At 42.6% G+C, this 19,722-nt stretch overlaps 1 protein-coding gene across 3 annotated transcripts; it reads left to right on the plus strand.

Annotated features, from left to right (window-relative positions):
• The first annotated feature begins 1,248 nt into the window (after positions 1 to 1,248).
• Positions 1,249 to 15,434, plus strand: nsd2 (nuclear receptor binding SET domain protein 2). Of its 3 annotated transcripts, none has more exons than XM_082516822.1 (22): positions 1,249 to 1,450; positions 2,930 to 3,570; positions 3,784 to 3,952; positions 4,046 to 4,209; positions 4,604 to 4,837; positions 5,080 to 5,299; positions 5,693 to 5,799; positions 5,990 to 6,104; positions 6,242 to 6,357; positions 6,590 to 6,679; positions 6,776 to 6,902; positions 7,013 to 7,213; positions 7,757 to 7,936; positions 9,157 to 9,313; positions 9,417 to 9,619; positions 9,999 to 10,102; positions 10,517 to 10,786; positions 11,011 to 11,127; positions 11,455 to 11,596; positions 11,696 to 11,802; positions 11,907 to 12,105; positions 12,550 to 15,434. In XM_082516822.1, the coding sequence occupies exons 2-22, from the start codon at positions 2,959 to 2,961 to the stop codon at positions 12,852 to 12,854; spliced, it is 3,939 nt and encodes a 1,312-aa protein (XP_082372948.1). In that variant the 5' UTR covers positions 1,249 to 1,450; positions 2,930 to 2,958; the 3' UTR covers positions 12,855 to 15,434. The 3 variants fall into 3 exon arrangements, with proteins under 3 accessions (XP_082372948.1, XP_082372950.1, XP_082372949.1); XM_082516824.1 differs by lacking the exon at positions 1,249 to 1,450 and adding an exon at positions 2,020 to 2,465; XM_082516823.1 differs by lacking the exon at positions 1,249 to 1,450 and adding an exon at positions 2,478 to 2,754.
• Positions 15,435 to 19,722: the final 4,288 nt, after the last annotated feature.

The following is a 19,722-nucleotide window of genomic DNA, read 5'->3' on the forward strand; positions in this document are numbered from 1 at the left end:
CTTACTGGTATGACAAACGGAATCTAACTGATACATATATACATATTTTTTATATATTTAGTTGCTAAATATTTGAGTAAAAATATTTTAGAATTCCTCCATTTGTGGAGTATCGTTAAATGTTGATTAACGGTTTTGCAGCTGCTGCTGAGTGACAGAAGGGGAGAATTTGTCTTCTGTTTTAAGTAATTAAAGTGCCCTGTATGCCAGTGTTATGATGCCTTTCTCTCACTTGATCTGTGTTCGCCTTGTCGTAAAATGTTACAAAGCTTAATCCTGACCAGGACTTCAGCTCAGAGACGACCTGTGACATCTTTCCTATCTACATACTAGATTTAACCCAGAGAATTACCTAAAGAAACCATCAAACCAACAAAATGGTTATTCTGAATTTCTCGTTATGTGTAATCAGCACTATAATACACACACACACGCACACACACACACACACACACACACACACACACACACACACACATATATATATATATATATATATACATATATATATATATATAGTTTTATTTTGAAGGGCCGTTCTTGTTGTTAAATAGATTACTGTAAGTTTCGCGCCCCTTAGCACGCGCTGCTGGTACTGCATTTTTTTTATGCTTGAATTTACAGCATGAGGCGCAAGTAAGCGTCGGGCCTATGCTCTGCCGTGTTGGTATTGGTTATCATAAAGCACTGATAAGGAATTTGGACAAAAATTGAATGTGAGCGGAGAGTTTCCCATTAAGCAGAATCACAGTGATGTGGCTGTAACAACCCTTCTTACAAAGGAATCACACAACTTTTCTTGCAAGTCTGTGATTTTGATTCTTTCTCTTTTTTAGGAACCAAACTAATTTTGATATTTAGAATAAACTTTTTCTCGATTAGCGTGAAGCGTTTGACGATTTTAAGCCACCCCTATGATTAGAGTCCAGCGAGACAATGTGCAGTTATTTCACAGCCATCATAGCCACCTCATACCTGCTATTCTAGGTTTTGCCTGTATAGTCATCTCATATTAGCTTGAGCACTTCAGCCACTCTGTCACTGTTATTGTCCATATTTGACACATTTTCGAGGGAAATCTTTGAAATTTGTATTTAAGTATCAAACACTAGGTATAATGTTGAACACTACACCACTGTTCATAAAGCAAACAAAGACTTATCCTGAATATATGCTGTAAAGATAAAAAGGGACGGGGAAATGTGAAATGTCATTAAAAAAAACAGACGGGAGACTCCGGGGTCAGCTACTTCCTACGGTTGTTTTTTTGAAAGGACCGGTTGGATCCTCGCTCTGCAGCCGACCAATCGGAAGTTAGTATTTTTCGCGCTGGTTGGCCTGAGAGTTTGAGTTTCCCGCAAGCTTTTGATTCGACTTGAATGAAATCCTTCGCTTTACATGATGAATACGGGTATTCTTTCCCTTTAACCACCGAGAGGAGATTCAGCAGGTAACTAGAAAGATGCTGTCTTTCATGTTATTGTCAATCCGGGAAAATCAAGCTGGTTGCGTTTTTGCTAGTGCAGTTATCCGGGTCGACCATCCATTTTAGCAAGAGATGACTTGCTAGTTAGCCATCTATGCTAACGTTAAATGTGCAGTTTGACTTGGCTTCAATGGTTCACTGGGGCTAGCTTTGGCTAGCACTGTTAGCTTTTTGAAACAAGCTGTCATGGCGCCTGCAAAATAAATTTAGAAGTGAAACAAAAGCAGAACATTTTAAACGATTTACCGCCAATGTGCAACTATGCCGCCACGTAGGTATTTGCCTATTTGGTTTAATCGGATAGCAAGTAAGCTGATGTCTTAAGCGTCTTGATGGCGGCTTTGTCTATTTGCTGGAATCCGGTGTAATGGCTGACTGTAGTGATGACAGAGATGCGGTTGTACGCTGTATGAAAATGCTTGACCGCCTGTCCATGGATGTGATCCATGAGATTCCCTCATCGTGGCTTCCGCTTCAGGAAATAGCCAGGGCCTTTTTCTTGCATGACATTATAGAGAAGTCCGCTTGGCAAAATAGGTAGCCTACGCTCGCCGGCGGAACACTTTAACGTAACGCTAATGTTTAACGTACAGACGGAGCGCTCGTTAAAACCGCTTGCGTTAACGTTAAGACAGCTTCAGTCGTCCTGCAGTTACACTGCAACGAACATTACTGTCACAGTGTAGGGCAATAGACAATATGGTTTAGCTTTGTACAAAGGGTGGTATGGATTAAATTCCAGCAATTATTCGCACTCCCAGTTGCATTGCTCTGTATGTCAGCTGCTTCCATTTCCGCGGCTTTTCTAGCCGGTAATGCGGTCGTTACGCGGCACAGCCAGCCGTCCGCTCATTGGACATTCGCTGCATGCGGTGGAGCCTGCAGGCTGATTCTCCATACTACTTTGCCACAGTCTGCAGCTAGCAGCTAGCAGCTAGCGAGTCATTTTCCAGGAGAAAGCCAACTTAAAATTATCGCGGTAAGAGGGTTTTCATGCCGCCAAGTGGGTTTCGTTCGCATGCATGGCTATAATCAAGGATAGGCTTGACCTGACCTCACTCTCATTAGTTGTTATTGGGTGGAGGATGAATAGATAAATGTATAGATATTGTTTCATTAAACACAGTTATTGCTGCTTCAGGCTTCTGGTCAATCGAGTCGCTCTACTTTCTTGTAAAAGCATCCGAAACTACAAGGCTAGAACATTCCGTGACAGGTGCAGTATTCTGTGTCCCCTCCCAGCTTTCTATTCAAGCTCGCTGGAGCAAGTGAGTGCCATTTTGTAAAATGTGTAACGTTATGCTTATTGGAGTCATGTCTCAGAATGCAGTTTAGCAAATTGAAAGAATCAGAAGCATACCCACACACAAATACTGGATAATATTGTTTTCTGATTCAACCTGTAGAATAAAACGTTTTTATGCGTCACTTGTTCCCTTGTAGCTCAGTGACCCTGGAGGGGGTTAGAAGTGATGGATAGCAAAGGTAGCTCCCTGCCTTCAATGCCCGAACCAGCCAATCCGATCAGCATGAAGCAACCACCGGAGTCCCTCAGTGTACGGAAAGGTCGAGGGGATATGAGTAGTGACCCTGCTATGCTAATGGACAAAGCTGCTGCACATCTGGCTGCCACACTACAAGACAGCGTTCTTCAGAAGATGGCTGGCCATAACAACCACAGTCACGACAGGCTCAAAGACCTCACCTCCCGCATGCTCAACGGTGACCAAGACTCACTGCCCGAGCTTTGTACCCCTGAGCCACCTATGTTCAGGGGTGCCGAAGCGCCTGCCACAAATGGCACCCATCAGCACAACTGTACTCCTCACACTGAAGCTGAACTAACAGTAACGATACCCCAAGTAGTCACGCAGCCGTTATTTGAGCCATGTTGTGCCAATGGGACCAGTTTGGCCACAGCCGCTGAAGGTACTATATCTGGAACCGATGAGAGGCAGGATATAAAGAAAAGGAGGGGGCGAACTGTCAAACCAAATCCTCAAACAAACTTAAATCCCTCTGACATCCAAGTGGAGCCTCCTGGCCACACAAACATTGTGGAGGGAACTGAAGAGACAGATGAGGTTTTACTTTTATTCTTACCTTTTTAAGTGCTACTTAACCCCTTTGTGCAGTGTAGTATACTGCAATATGCTGAGAGATGGTACAGTTAATTTAACAGACTGTATTACATTAAAAGTAGAACATTTTCAGCTATTAACGATGTGTTGGGAAAATGATCATTTCTTACAAAAGTTTGTATTTATTGAGTAACTGTCTTTCTTTCTCTTGTGCAGCCTGAGAACAGGTCAGAGTTGAAAGAGGAAGTAAAGGAACAGGCTCCTTTGCTGAGCCGCTTCTCCGTTGGGGATCTGGTTTGGACAAAGGTGTCAGGATACCCCTGGTGGCCCTGCATGGTGACCACAGACCCAGAACTGAACCATCACTTTAAACAGAAACAGAAAAGTGAGAAACTCACGGCCACCTGCACGATTTTAACATGTCCTGGAAAATTGATTTATGGTTTTATTGATTTGTCCATTTATTGTTTTTCAACAGCCAATGGGAGGTCAGGTCTCCTTTACCACGTGCAGTATTTTGGAGATGCCCCAGAGAGAGGCTACATCTTTGAGAAGAACATGGTGTCCTTCACTGGTGAGGATCAATACCAAGAGCTTAGTCGGAGCAACAAACAGCCGGCCTCGCGTATCAACCATAAAAAGGTATGTCTGCTGCTGCCGCCGTCTTTTGGTCTTTTCCCCTCTATGTGCCGTCTCTGTGTGTTGGCTGTGTAGCAAATGTGGTGTGCCGTTATGAGAAACATGTTACTTTGACGCAATTTTGAAACCCTGAATTTCCTCAAACTGTTTTGTTAGTTTCACTTTATTCAGGTTTGGGGTTTATAAAATCTTTTATCACTTCATTACAAAACCAGTCTTAATTCCACTTAGAGCTCTTTTACTCACAAACAAAATGCTAACAAAGAAATTATGTCTGCATCTCATAAGTTTGTGGGAAGAGGCTTTTTTTTTTTTTTCTCCTCAGAGTTGTAAGGTTGAATATCACTGCTGTAATGTGTCACCTGTAACTTGGCTCATTCCTCTACTTGTCCCACAGACAACTCCCTCTGTGCCGCGTAAACTCCAGGCTCAGTGGAACATGGGCATCATTCAGGCCAAGGAGGCACTCGACATGTCCCTGGATGCTCGCATGGCCAACTTTGGATTTCTGTATGATGACGACGGGCCTCATCTGAACCTCCACATCTTGGAGAAGTTAAAGCCGGAACAAAGCAACAAGCTGAACCAGAAAGCAGAGAATAGGCTTAGCCCAGATCTCCCCCTCCAACCGGTGGGTACTGCCACTCTGTCACAATTTGTTCCACAAAGAATACAAAAGCTCGATTTTTATGCTGGTGTAAAAGAAATGATAAACCTGAATCATCAGATTGTTGAAACCTAAAACAGAGAGCTGTGCTGATCTGTGATTAGTCAGTATTTTAACTGTAAGTTCTTAGAAATGCTGTTTTAAGCGCATGTTCTTAAGATGTGTAATACTGTAATCATGCATTAAACAACATTTGTTTTCTGCAGAATTCCTCAAAATCTGTATCAGGTAAACAAGGTAAACCAGTTGTACCTCAGAAGAAAAAGAGAATATCCAAACAGGGTCACTCTCCCACCAAGACAGCGAGGAGAAAGAAAACGTCTGCAGCGGACAACACTTCTGAGCCCGTGAAGAAGGGGAAAACAAAGGAGGTCTCTTCAACAAATGATGTTTCAGAAGTGGCCTCACTTCCAGTTTCAGTTCCAGGTTGGTTGAAAGTTGAAGACCTCGCAGCAGATTAACTGACCACTAATTGAGTTTTGGCCGAATTTGACCTTAGCTGGCGTATAATTACCAAAGCTGTGGAGTGTCATGCTTTAAACTGCTTCTTGTGACTAATAGAAAAGCAGAGTGGCTGGTTTATGGCAACCCGTTTATCATCAGGAGGCTGAAGCTTAAAAACGCTGCAAAGTTTTTAGCAGGAGCCACTGATGTTACAGGGACTGAAAGTATGCTAGCGCTAAAATGACCACAACAGTCGTGCATGTAGCAAAGGTCAAGGCAGCTTCTGTATTATTCCTAAATTCATTTTAAATTAATAAAATGTAAAACGAGTCATTGGAAGGAAGCCAACCAAGCTGACATTCATTTTCTTTTTAGTGAAAAAGGAGCGAAAGAAGAAGAAAAGGCTGTTAACAGATGCTGTGGCAGAAGAGGATCAGCAGTCTAACAAGAGATCCAAACCAAGCAAAGATGCTCAAAAACAGGTGGGTTTCTTTGTCAGTCCCAAGTCTAAGAATTTTTTAACTCTTTGTTCAGAAGAAACTTTTCCCTGGAGAAACTGAATTATTCTCTTGGCATGTTTGAATGCTGAAAACGCAACATGTTTTGTATCTAACATGGACATCAAGCGATTTGTGATAAACAACATACTGAGCAAACGTTTGCCTTTTTCAGGCTTCAACTTCAGAAGGACCGGTGAAAAAGCGGAGAAGGTGGACAAAGAAAACCGACGTAAAGGATGCAAAAGAACCCAGGAAACATCTGAAGAAGTCAAAAAGTCCCCTGACTGGTAAAAAAAAAAAAATTATATTACCGGTACTCTATATTTGTTTGACTGCTCTTTTAAATTCACATCTTTGTGGATTTGTGGCGTCTTAGCTGCTTTGAGTCTTAAAGTTAAAGTCCAGATCATTTGATGGTACACAGATGACCAAGAGGCAGAGAAACCAAAGCGCAAGAGAAAAAGGAAACGGGATGGAATGAATCAGGCCACACCCTCCAAGGCAAAGAAGAGGCGTTCCTCCCCGTGTCCTGATCCCGAGGTGAGGGGATGTAACAGCTGGTGGTACTAATGTGAAAAGGTTTCTCCAGCAATTCAAGTTGTTTTCATGATTGACGTTTCTTTTTGTCTTTATAGAGAGGTCAGCCATGTTGGCAATTAGTTTAGCTCGTTAGTCAGATGAGAAGCAAATTTAGAGGCTTCAGTGTGAATGGTACAACTGTAGCTAACTGGCATTGTCTTATTCAGAGTTCATCACACGTTGTTTGCTGCAGGGTTCTGGGAGTGAAGGACGCCCTGAATCTCCGAGTGACAGCTTAGACGGGACAAAGAAGGGTGAACGCAAAAAAGAGTTTGTCTGTCAGGTACATCTGCTGTTTGTTTCGAAACGAGTCGGTATTAAAGCTCACTCAGTTCACTCAGCTGTAGTTTAAATCTGTGTGCGTGTGTTTTTCCTCTAGATGTGTGAGCAGGCTGGTGAGGACCTGGTGCCCTGTGAGGGTCAGTGCTGCGGGATGTTCCACCTCCACTGTCTCGATCAGACTCTCAAACCTGACGACAAGCTGTTGTGTCAGGAGTGTAGCACAGGTGAGCAGAACAGAGGCGGCGTTAATAGTGGAGCAGAAGGAGACCGTTTATGGTAACACAATAATTCTGTTCCCGTTGCCGATTCTTTCTTCTCTGTTTCTTCTCTTTAGGAATTCACTCGTGTTTCATTTGTAAGAAGTTGGAGGGTGAGGTCCGGCGCTGCCACGTCCCACACTGCGGCAAATTTTACCACGAAGCGTGTGTCCGCCTCAACACCCTCACGGTGTTTGACAACAAGGGCTTCCGGTGCCCGCTACACACCTGCCTGAGCTGCCACTACGGCTGCCGCACAAAGCACAAGTCCAACAAAGGTATGCTCTCATCAGGACATTTTAGCTCACGGAGGCGGAGCTTGGTGTATTTTGTAAAATTTGTACGGGAAGGCAGTTATAAAATGTTGGTTTCCTTGATTCTGAACCTCGTACCAGTTAATTAACTAGTATTACTGTGTTACTTGGAAAGTTGATATTAGTACAATTGATTGATTTCTGTTGCAGGTTTGGTCTTATTTGAATTAAAGTGTTATAACAGTGTCATTAAGAAAGTCTTAAATGTAAGACTTTGCCTTGCTTATTTGTAGAAGCCCAGTTATCTCCAGTATGTAACAGTTATCACTTTATTTAAAATTGCAGTTTCATGCCAAATGGTTTATGACTAACCTTTCACAGGAATAAACAAGTAAGTGAATACCTGCCACTTCTGTTTGAGGTCATCGGTTATCAGTAGAGCCCTTGTCCGTGTTTACAAAGGTATCCATTCAGGGTTTCGTTTGTGCCCTTCTGGCGCTTTGGGTCACCGAGTTCACTGACTTCGCCGTATGTTTGTGTAACCTGGTCCCGCTCTCTGCGCTGCAGGCAGGTTGATGCGATGCCTTCGATGCCCAGTAGCGTACCACATCGGCGATCAGTGTGTGGCTGCAGGAAGTGAGATGATCACCAACACTGCCATCATCTGCACCAACCACTTCAACGCCAAGAAGGGCTACAGCCACCACAGCCATGTCAATGTCAGCTGGTGCTTCGTCTGCTCCAAAGGTTCGAAGCAGCTGCTCACCTCTTCACACACGGCTGTTACTAAAAGCTCCAGACTGATTGGTTTTAAGAGACTTGTATGCACTTAAAATTAAACATCGTACTAGTCAGTTTTATATAAAGCTACTTTTCAGTACTGAATGACATATTTATAGCTCACTAAACCTCTCTTAAACTTCAAATGTCAAATGTGGCGCCATTAATCTCCCAGGCTGCTATTACTGAAAATCAGAAAATGTTGAACTGCAGCAGCTCAAGTGTTTTTTCCCTTCCCTTTCCCTCAGCCAGTTTTGACGTGTTGTTGTGTGGGAGTGTGTGAGATGAGCGGACTGAAACAGAAAGAAAGTTTGTCTTTATTAGCTACAATATTATATCCTGCAGAAAAGTCTCACTAGCTATTTTCACATATCTCAGTTTCACAACCCAAACAGAAATGAAGCTATATGCCCTTGTTTAGGCTATATTAACAAGTGTGTACGTAGGAGCTTTCTTTAGCTGAGAGTCAAGCTAAACATTGGTTTTAATGTGCGTTTTTTATAAATCAGCACAGTACAGATTATACTTTGAGACTTTTTTTACAGTGTTAAAGACCTGGATGATTTCTACTTTCCTGCTTCTAAATTCAGATAAAACAGGTTATTTGTACCCAGCCTTAAAAATCCTTAGAATTACTGTCTAACCAGATACTTAATCACTTAAGCCTGCATAATTGAAATAATTGTTGGTCAGGATGTGTCCTTCCCCATGCTCATTAAACAGATATGTGGGAAAAGTATTTGTGCAGTTGGAAACATGCTTTCTCAAAGCGATGGTGAAAAACGACTTCAGTTCAAAATGCTGCAGCGAGAGTACTGACTAGAAAGCGAGAGCTGGCTGCTCTTCATTGGCTCCTTCACCTCACGTAAAAGGTCTTGAATAATTTAAAACTAGAATGGGGGGCGCCGGCTTCAGCTTTGGTTCCCTCTTCTGTGGAACCAGCTCCCAGTTTGGATTCAGGGGACAGAAACCTTCTCAACTTTATGGATTCAAACTTTCCTTCTTGATCAGGTGACTCTAAACCATCCTTTAAATATGCTGCAGTAAGGTTGGGCTTGTCATCCTACAATTTATTGCACCTTGAGGCCACTGCTGTGAACTGGCAGTACATAAATAAAATGTAATTGAATTTGTAAGTAAGCATCTAAAGGACTGGTCGCCCATCTAAAGGTGTCCTTGTGTTGCAGGGGGACAGCTGTTGTGCTGTGAGTCCTGCCCGGCAGCTTTTCACCCTGACTGCCTGAATATCGCTATGCCGGATGGGAGCTGGTTCTGCAACGACTGCCGAGCCGGAAAGAAACCCAAGTACAGGGACATCATCTGGGTCAAACTGGGAACATACCGGTAAGGGAACTGGATGCAAGGGTATCTTTTTACCTTTCATATCTTTGAGCTAAATCGGTAAGTTATACATTTGTTGCTTCTATCTTTCTCTTGTCCTCCTGAGATGGTGGCCAGCAGAGATCCACCACCCAAGAAACATTCCCACCAACATCCAGCATCTTCGACACGAGATCGGAGAGTTCCCAGTCTTCTTCTTTGGCTCCAAGGATTATTTCTGGACTCACCAGGGCAGAGTATTTCCATACATGGAAGGCGACAGGGGAAGCAAACATCAGAGGAATGGAATTGGCAAAGTCTTCAAGAATGGTGAAGATCTCCTCTACTGTCTGCATGCTTTAAACGTTTTCCCTAATTAAGTAATTACTCAGTTTTTTAAAAAAAAACAACTTAAAGGCCATCATACCAATCAGATTTGGTTTCAAGCCACTCATCATTATAAAAAGCTTCTCTTTTCAAGCTTTGTGTTAACAGAAGTAATTAAAAGGTGGTTTTTGCCAAAAGCTGCAGCTTCCACATTAACGTCTTCAGGTTTTAATGCTTTATAAAAACACAGACAAGCTCAACTGGACATGAAAGCCATTTTCTGGATTTTTGTAATGTAACAGATGCTGTCATAATTACAACAAACACAATGTGTATTTTTAGCTCGATGTGCTCATACTCTGTTCTGTTTTGTCTTCCTCAGCTCTGCTGGAGGCCGAAACTCGATTTAAGGAGATAAAGATAAAGCGAGAGGCTAAGGAAGCGCAGGAGAACAGCCGTAAACCTCCCCCATATAAATTTATCAAGGTGTGAAATGTCTTTGTTATGTCTAAGCACCGGTCCACAAGTACAGAGTTACATGAATGGAATTTTAGGATTTTCATAAACAGTTTGTGTGTTTTTATGCGGACAAGGAAAATTCAAACGTTCGTCTTGCCGCGTTTGATTTTGTTTGTAGACTGCTGATTGGTGTCAGTTTTACATTTTCATGTTGTTAGAGATCTTTCAAAATAAAAGCAGAAAATTTCTCCATTTAAAAACAAAAAGAATGGCTGTTTATGAGTTGATGTAGCTTAAATGCACCTGTGCGTGTAAGGTGTGCTGCATCTTAAAAATGAGTGAATGATGAACTTTGCTTTTCCTTTCCATAATGGGGTATGAAGCATGTTCTTTCACATTTTATTTTGTTATAAAAAAAATGTTATCCCCCCCCCCCTTTAGGTCAACAAACCTGTCGGCAAGGTTCAGGTGTACACCGCAGACATTTCTGAGATCCCCAAATGTAACTGCAAGCCATCTGGCGAGCGGCCGTGTGGGTTTGAGTCGGAGTGCTTGAACCGCATGCTGCAATACGAGTGCCACCCTCAGGTGTGTCCCAGTGGGGAGCGCTGCTGTAACCAGGACTTCACCAAACGTCTGTATCCAGAGACCAAGATTATCAAGACCCCCGGCAAAGGTTGGGGCCTGATCTGCCTGCGCGACATCAAGAAGGTGAGAAGCTTTCTTGCATTGACGTGTTCTTGCTTGAAGTATCTTATTTGTTCATTTCATTAAAACTGCTTAAAGATGCTGCCCGTGAAAGCTAAGGGCCTGTATTCATCATGACGTTGCCCAAAAATACTCACGCCGTAGCTCTGCAGACCCGCCCAGATTACACAAGTAACACGATATCTCTGGTTTCTGGTCTGATTGGTTTCTGATCGTTTCTCGAACAGGGTGAGTTTGTGAACGAGTACATTGGAGAGCTGATCGACGAGGAGGAGTGCAGGGCGAGAATCAAATACGCCCATGAAAACAACATAACCGACTTCTACATGCTCACCATCGACAAGGTTGGTACCGACCGCTTATCGAGAAAGCCCAGCACGCCCTGCGGGTGGGCTGTTTGCGCTCCTCACAGTGTTAGGGTGCCGACTTCTCGGTAGCGGTGCCATTTCCACGGGGAGCTAGATCAACAGATTGGTATTGCATTGGGAATGTTGCATGACAGACAGCTGTAACATTACAGTAGTCAATACTACAAATACTACAAATGCAATTCGACTGCAAAATTTGTTAAATGGGAAATGCAAGTGTAGCTGGGTTGTGGATGTGCATCAGATATAAACTGTTCAGGTGCTGCAAATGACTGACTGTGGCCATCTGTTTGTGACGGTAAGGACCGAATCATCGACGCTGGCCCGAAAGGAAACTACTCTCGCTTCATGAACCACAGCTGTCAGCCCAACTGTGAGACACAGAAGTGGACGGTGAATGGTGACACGCGTGTCGGCCTGTTCGCCGTCTGCGACATCCCAGCAGGTGAGAGACATTTGACTGCAAGTTTAGTCTTAAATTTAAGCAATAAATATGCTCTTATAGTATATTCTTTAATCTGTTTTTGTTTTTTCTCTATCACAGGCACCGAGTTGACTTTTAACTACAACCTTGATTGTCTCGGCAACGAGAAGACCGTGTGCCGCTGCGGCGCGCCCAACTGCAGCGGATTTCTTGGTGACCGACCGAAGGTGAGCTTCCAAATCCAAACAAATTCAGTACAAATCGATTGAGGAGAACTAAACTGCTTTGGTGAAGTTCCATTAGTTTGCTCACCTCTGCATTTCCTCTGTAGAACTCAAATGGCCAAACAGCTGAGCCAAAAGGAAAGAGGTTGAAGAGAAAGTATAAAAAGAGGAAATCGGAGGGAAAGAAAAAATCTGAGGACGAGTGTTTCCGCTGTGGAGACGGAGGGCAGCTGGTGCTCTGCGACAAGAAGACCTGCACCAAAGCTTATCACCTGTCCTGCCTGAACCTCACCAAGAGACCGTTCGGTAAGACTCCACAGACAGTCTGAATGCATCTGTTTATGCTATGTTAACTCCCTGTTATTATTACTCACAAATTACATGGCAGCAAGCAAACTTCACATCAAACGAGTCTGAACTAAATGAGTCAAAACCAGGCTTTCAGAGAGGAGGGAGTCTGTTTACCCCCAGGAAAGTTGCTGCACCTGGTGACTAATCACTAAGTTTGCAGTGGAGATGGAAATGGAGAGCTTCACTGCTTCCAGCATAAAAGGAGAAATGGGCTTCGGCTGCCTATTTCTTTAATCCTTCTTTTTCATTTGTTTTTAGCTGTTTTTACAATAATGTGGTTTTTTTTAATCAAAATTGATGCCTCTCGCAATGTTAAGGCCCCACATGGGCACCATGAGGCTGTTCTTTGATGAGATGTAACTGACTGAGCTCTAGTGAAAGTGTCGTGGCTCTCCACAGGCCGCTGGGACTGCCCCTGGCATCACTGTGACGTCTGTGGGAAAAACTCTGAAGCCTTCTGCCAACTCTGCCCCAACTCTTTCTGCAAGGCTCACCAGGAGGGGGCGCTGCGTCCCTGGCCCCCCACAGGACAGCTGTGTTGTATGGAGCACGAAGAGCTGGAGGGAGGCGACAGCCACACCCAGGATATCGACTCGGAGACGAAAACGGCCGCCGCCGTCAGTCGTTCCTCTAAAAGCTCCAAGAAGGCGGAGGGAGCAGAGGGCAAAACAAAGGGCTCCAAGAGAAAATCCGCAGACACCTGAAGTGACCTTTCACAGAGCCAAAAACACCAAACCAGACTCGGGCCCCCTTCTTCCCCATCCACATATAGTGTTTTCACAGGAACCAAGGCACTGTACATCGTTGTTATCAGGGAAAGCTGCTGATCTCTCACATGCTCAGCAATGGCTCATCGCTCAAGAGTCTTTTTGTTTTTTTACCTTTGAAATTTTCAGGCTTTTTTTGTTTTGTTTGTTTTTTCTCCTCTCCCCCCGTCTCGTCTGCATTGAGGCGAACCATCTGTGGTGAAGCACAAATCAGCAGAGCAAGCACAGGTCCGGACACTCATTCCTCCAGAAACCAAACAGCCTCTCATCTTACTGTCAGCTTGTTGGTTCGTTTTTCCTCGTGTATATAACAGAAGAAATGAGCTGGCGTCTGCATTAACGCTGATCCAGCCAGGACTGAAACCAAGTGCCAGTGTCACCGTCTAACTTGAACCTCAGTCGGGCCGCCTCCTCTCACTCAACACGGATTATCTTGAACAGCAGAGTTTTATAGCTTATATCTATATGTGTATATCGAAGACCAAAAGTATAATTACTGGAGTAGTGTAAGACATCACACAGGTTGCCAAATGGATTGTTTTTATTTTTATATATAGTATATATATATGCCAGATGTAATATGGAACACCAAGACACTATGGATAGGCGTCAGATGACCTCTTTTGTTTTTGTAGCCATAGATGACCTGTAACTGTAGACGTGTGCTGTTGTTTTTGTTGTAGCTCAGTTTGAACTTCTTTTTTTTTTTTTGAATAATTTTATGATTTCTTTTTTTTATTTGAGTTTATTTGTGAAACAAAGATGTTGAACAGTGTGAAGCATGTCCAGTAAACGAGGGATTACAGAAGGTATTAAAAACGAGAGCAGTCTGAAAACTGCCCTGTGACTTGAAAAAAAAAACAACAACAAAAAAACACTACTTGGAGGATTTCCAGGTCTTAAATACTCTGTTCGATGATGAGCCACATTCTCGAAGGAATGACGGTGACTTTTCGGGTCAGTTCAGAGTCCTTAAGGTGCTCTCTCTCTCTGTCTTTTTTTAAAATATCCACTGTAGTGTCTGATATCTGATCTCCGCAGATTTTAGGCTTGAGATATAATAATACTGTCTGAAAGCCGGGCTTTTTATCGACGTAATCTGAGATTTAAAAAAAATCTTTCTTTTTTTAAATCCTCTGGAGGTTTTTGTCTCAGAACTGCAGTCCGGTTATTATTTAACACTCACGCGCTGGCAGACGACAGCACACTGGCTAACGTAATGCATCTTAATATTTGACGTGTACTTTTGTCGCATTTAACGATGAGCCCCGAGGGCTACGTGTCAGACGCTTGGCTGAGCATAAAACTGCTAAAATGCTTGGCCCGTGTTTGGCTGATGCAAGTTTCATAACCTCACCCTGCAGACGGTGTAAGGATGGGCACAGCCACCATGTCCCCCTAGTCCCAAAACGAGGCCTGAAGCTGAGGGGTTCCGATACAAGAACATCAACATTGAGTGAGGGAGCTCAGTGCTTCTGTTCGATTGTGCAGCATTTCACTAGAATGCCTAAAAGCAAGTCCTGATATTTGTGCAGGGGGGAGTCTCTGCATTTACCTTCTGCACCAGAAAGCATCAGCCAAGCCACCAACACCCTCACCCCACCCAATTTTAATTTTTTTTTTCCCCTGAAGGTGTTAAAACAGCGTTCCCACAGGTGTATCTTCATGTATGTAATGATTTTCTTTTATTTAAAGTGCTGAGCTGAGCCAAGTCTGACAATATAGAGCTCTGAAACCACTGCTTCTGAAAAGCACACACACCTGTCGAGGGAAGAGCACAATCAGGTTGCTGTAATCATGTGACACCTCCACACTTTTGCCAGTTTTTGCCTGAAAAGTGCTGATTATGCTTCCTGAGCGGATTTGACATTTTTAGGTCTCGCTGCTGCTGCTCTCTTTGAGTCGGTCACGAGGCTGCAGACATTTGCTTGTGCCTTTAACTTCACATTTGTCTGACTGTTTAAATTCTCTCTTCCAAACAGGTCGCTTGTTTCAGCAACTTTTTATTATTTTTTTTAATCTGTTAAAGACTCAGAAGCAGATTTTACTTGTATACATCCATCAGGAGGCTGTTCTCTTGTTTTTTGTTTTTTAATAACTGCACTTTTTTTTTTGTAAAGTTTTTCCCCAGGGCATGTGACTGGGACGTGTCCAAATGTTCAGCGAGTATTTTTGACTTCCTATGTTAATTATCTTCATCCTAACCTTGATTTATTGTTCTGTTGAGTGAATGTAGTCCAACCAGTCCCTTTTTTCTTTTGAAAGCACTGTAATTCCCTGTAGAGCTGAAGTGTAATGCGTGTAGGGGTTTCATTCTGTAACTACTGTCATAGTAAACCAGACTAATATGTACATAATGTATAAGTGGTAATAGTGATGCATTTATTGTAAATATACAAGTTTTGTCCTTTTTGTTTGTTTTTTTTTTTTCATCCTCCCCTTGATGCAGTGCTGAAACACTTTTGTGCAGGATCTCACGTCAGCTGAATCGTGCAATAAAAAGTGGTTGAACATGTATCCACCGTCTGCTTTTTTTTTTTTCTGTGTAACTGAGAGAAATAAATGTACGTCTGTTTTCACCGAGACACCAGTGTGAGATGGCACGCCTCCGCATAATTCAGTCAGGAGCCAGAAGATTTGCTTTATACAGCATAAAGTCAGTTGTGGTTTTGTTTTTAATAAAGACGTTCAAATCACAAATCATCTTTGGAATTTTCTAGTTGTGATGGAATTTTTTTTTTTTTTTAAGCTGCCAACGAGACGATGAGTCAAATTTCCTCAGTGTCCAGTGTTAACGAGGAGGTTCAAAGGAATCTTGAGGTCATCATGGGCTCATCCAGTCAGAATGTGAATGAACAGTCATCTATCTGTTGCTGTAAAGGACACATGTGGGCTGCTAACTCTCAGCTGCCGCCCTATGTGGGAGTAAAAAGAGTAAGTGCAGTCCTTATGTAACATGTGACAGGTGAATGCGATTAAGGGCAAACTCCAAAGCCAATCAAAGGTGAGAAAAGGAAACGAGGTGAATCAAGGAGGAGAAAAGAATCTTTACAACATCCAGGTACTACAATGCTACATCCCAGTGCTGCAAGATGATTTGCATTAACAAGCCTCTGATGACTCTAATGAAAAAAGAGAGTGTAGGAAAGCTGAGCGCAGATGGAGAAAAACAAACCTCCAGGTTCATTATGACATCTATAAAGAGAAACTTCACAATTATAATTTACAACTGAGGAGTGCAAGGAGGTCCTACTTCTCTGACATCATCACTAAAAACAGCCATAATGCTCGGGTCTTATTTTCTACAGTTGACAGGCTAACAAACCCTCCTGTGTCAGTGGCAGCTGAACTTCATTTGACCATGGCCTGCAATGACTTTGCCAAATTCTTCACAGACAAAATCCAAAAGATTAGACAAGCAGTTGGTACATCAACAGCAGATCCAGGATATGTACTGTGTCCACCGAAAAACTGTTTAAACACCATCAAACAGTTTCACCCGGTTAACAGCAATGACCTGGAGGACATCTTAGGTCAACTGAACTCCTCCTCTTGCTGTTTAGATGTCCTGCCAACACGTTTTTTCAAAAAGGTCTCAAAGACTTTAGAGTCAGACCTGTTACAGATCGTCAACTTTTCTTTATTATCAGGTGTGTTTCCAGAATCACTAAAAACTGCTGTAATCAAACCTATACTGAAAAAGGACAATCTTGACAAGACACAAATGAAAAACTACAGGCCGATCTCAAATCTCCCATTTTTAAGTAAGATCATTGAAAAAGCAGTTTCCCAACAGCTCAGTTACTTCTTAAAACAGAATAATTGCTACGATGCCTTCCAGTCAGGTTTTAGACAGAACCACAGCACTGAAACCGCTCTGACCAAAGTGTTCAATGACATATGTCTGAATACAGACAGTGGAAAAATGTCAGTCTTAGTTTTACTGGATCTCAGTGCAGCATTTGATACAGTTGACCACAACATATTACTCAAACGACTGGAGAACTGGGCAGGTCTTTCAGGAACTGTACTAAACTGGTTCAAAACATACTTAGAAAACAGGAAATACTTTGTATCAATAGGTAACTTCACATCTGAGCAGACAAGTATCACATGTGGAGTTCCCCAAGGTTCCATCTTGGGACCCCCTCTGTTTAACATTTACATGCTCCCACTGGCACAGATTATAAAGAACAACAAAATAAACTATCATAGCTATGCAGATGACACACAAATATATATCACAATGTCACCAGGAGACCGAGGCCCTGTACAGGCTCTTGGTAAATGCATCGAGGAAATTAATGACTGGTTGTGCCACAATTTTCTCCAACTAAACAAAAACAAAAGTAATAGTCTTTGGCGCCAAAGAAAAACGATTACAGGTCACCAGAGAACTTCAATCTATACATCTTCAGAAGTTTTCTGATGACTCTGCGGTGGTTGGATGCATCAGCAGGGATGATGAGACAGAGTACCGGGCTGTGGTCGACTCCTTTGTCACGTGGTGTGAGCAGAATCATCTGCAGCTCAACGTGGCAAAGACCAAGGAACTGATCGTGGACTTCAGGAAGACCAGGAAACACTTGACCCCTGTTTCAATCCAGGGGGTCAGTGTTGACATTGTGGAGGACTATAAATACCTTGGAGTACACATTGACAATAAACTGGACTGGGCTAAAAACACCACAGCACTTTACAGGAAGGGCCAGAGTCGTCTCTATTTTTTGAGGTGACTGAGGTCCTTCAACATCTGCCAGAAAATGCTGAGGATTTTCTATGAGTCTGTTGTGGCCAGTGCGATCCTCTATGCTGTTGCATGCTGGGGGAGCAGGCTGAGGGTCGCAGATGCCAACAGACTTAATAAACTGATCCGTAAGGCCAGCAATGTTGTGGGGATGGAGCTGGACTCCCTCAAGGTGGTGTCGGAGAGGCGGATGCTGTCCAAGATAAAGACAATGTTGGATAACACCTCCCACCCACTCCATGACATGTTGGTCAGTCACAGGAGCTCGTTCAGTGAGAGACTGAGATTACCGAAAAGCACCACTGAACGACACAGGAAATCATTCCTGCCTGTGGCCATCTCCCTGTACAACGCATCCACTTAACACACTGTTTGCTGCTACAACTACACATGTTTCTTTTCCAAATATTTATTTATAAGTGACTTATGTATGTATGTATGTATGTATGTATATATATGTATATATTGTACTATTCTTAGTTAGCGTATTGTCTGTCTTGTCTTAATGTTGGTTTAAAATGGAGCACTGTAACAAAAAATAATTTCCCCCAGGGATCAATAAAGTATTCTGATTCTGATTCTGATTCTGATAAAAACCACAAACCAGGCGAGAAATTTGGGTGTAGTGATGGATGCAGACCTAAACTTAGAAAAACACATTAAGACAATAACAAAATCAGCTTACTATCACCTCAAGAATATATCAAGGATAAAAGATCTGATGTCTCAACAGGACCTGGAAAAACTAGTCCATGCATTCATTTTTAGTAGGCTTGATTACTGTAACAGCATCTTTACAGGTCTACCTAAAAAATCAGTCAGACAACTACAGCTCATTCAGAACTCTGCTGCTCGAGTCCTCACTAAGACCAAAACAGTGGACCACATCAGTCCAGCTCTGAGGTCCTTACACTGGCTGCCTGTCCGTCAGAGGATAGACTTTAAAGTTCTGATGCTGGTCTATAAAGCTCTGAATGGTTTAGGACCAAAATACATCAGTGACCTCCTGACCCAGTATGAACCTTCCAGATCCCTCAGGTCATCTGGATCCGGTCTTTTATCAGTTCCCAGAGTCAGAACCAGACACGGAGAAGCTGCATTCAGCTTTTATGCTCCTTATATCTGGAACAAACTCCCAGAAAGCCTCAGATCAGCTGAAACACTCAGTTTATTTAAATCCAGGTTGAAGACTCACCTGTTCTCAGCTGCATTTGAATAAAGCACCAAATCCACACTTTTAAGCTTAAATTTCAAAACTTACACTAACTACTGATCTTATCTATTTCTGATTTTATCTGTTTTGATTTTATATACTGTTTTGTTTGTTTGTTAAGCTTAAATTTCAAAACTTACATTAACTACTGATTTTATCTACTGTTCTGATTTTATCTGTTTTGATTTTATATACTGTTTTGTTTGTTTGTTAAGTGGGTTAAGAGCTCTGGGTAGCTCCCCAGCTGGGTCTAGACTGGGTCTAGAGAGTATTTTAAATTCAGGGAGTAGTAGCTCGTCCACAGAAGGACTGGTAGCTCCCCTTACGATAAGGGTTCAGATCACGCGAACAGGTGTGAAATGTGCGTGTTTAGTTAGTTTGTTTGTTTGCTTGTTTTATTCAATTTTAAATCATGCTTTTTATTTGTTTTTGTTTCTAATGTCTCTGTAAAGCACTTTGAATCACCTTGTTGTTGAATTGTGCTATACAAATAAATTTGCCTTGCCTTGCCTTGCCTTACATGGACCATGTTGACCTTCATTCACAGAACCACACTGAACTCCACTGTAGTCTGTGGACCAAGAGATGAGAAGTAATCTGATTACTGGCTTAGTTTTCTCCCTCCACCAAAATGAAGATGAGATGCCTTTGATGCCTCTCTTTGAAATCAGCTGTTTGTCACTTTGAAACTTATGAAGCACCTTTAGCAGCGATAACTTGACATAATGTTTTTCAGTGACTTTGTCAGTTTCTTACATCATTGTGGGGGAATTTTTGTCCCACTCTTCTTGCTTCAGTTCACTGAGGTTACGCACAGCTCTAAGATCCTAATCGTCACCTCTCCC

Source organism: Aulonocara stuartgranti, assembly GCF_965226115.1.
Source record: "Aulonocara stuartgranti genome assembly, chromosome: 19".
In the NCBI taxonomy this organism is placed as follows: Eukaryota; Metazoa; Chordata; class Actinopteri; order Cichliformes; family Cichlidae; genus Aulonocara; species Aulonocara stuartgranti.

Bases quoted from the DNA above. Each gene is read 5' to 3' on its own strand.
- nsd2 (XM_082516822.1), top strand. From the start codon at position 2,959: ATGGATAGCAAAGGTAGCTCCCTGCCTTCAATGCCCGAACCAGCCAAT. The intron at 3,571-3,783 runs GTTTTACTTTTA...TCTCTTGTGCAG, and splicing joins GAACTGAAGAGACAGATGAG to CCTGAGAACAGGTCAGAGTT. The intron at 12,106-12,549 runs GTAAGACTCCAC...GGCTCTCCACAG, and splicing joins CCTCACCAAGAGACCGTTCG to GCCGCTGGGACTGCCCCTGG.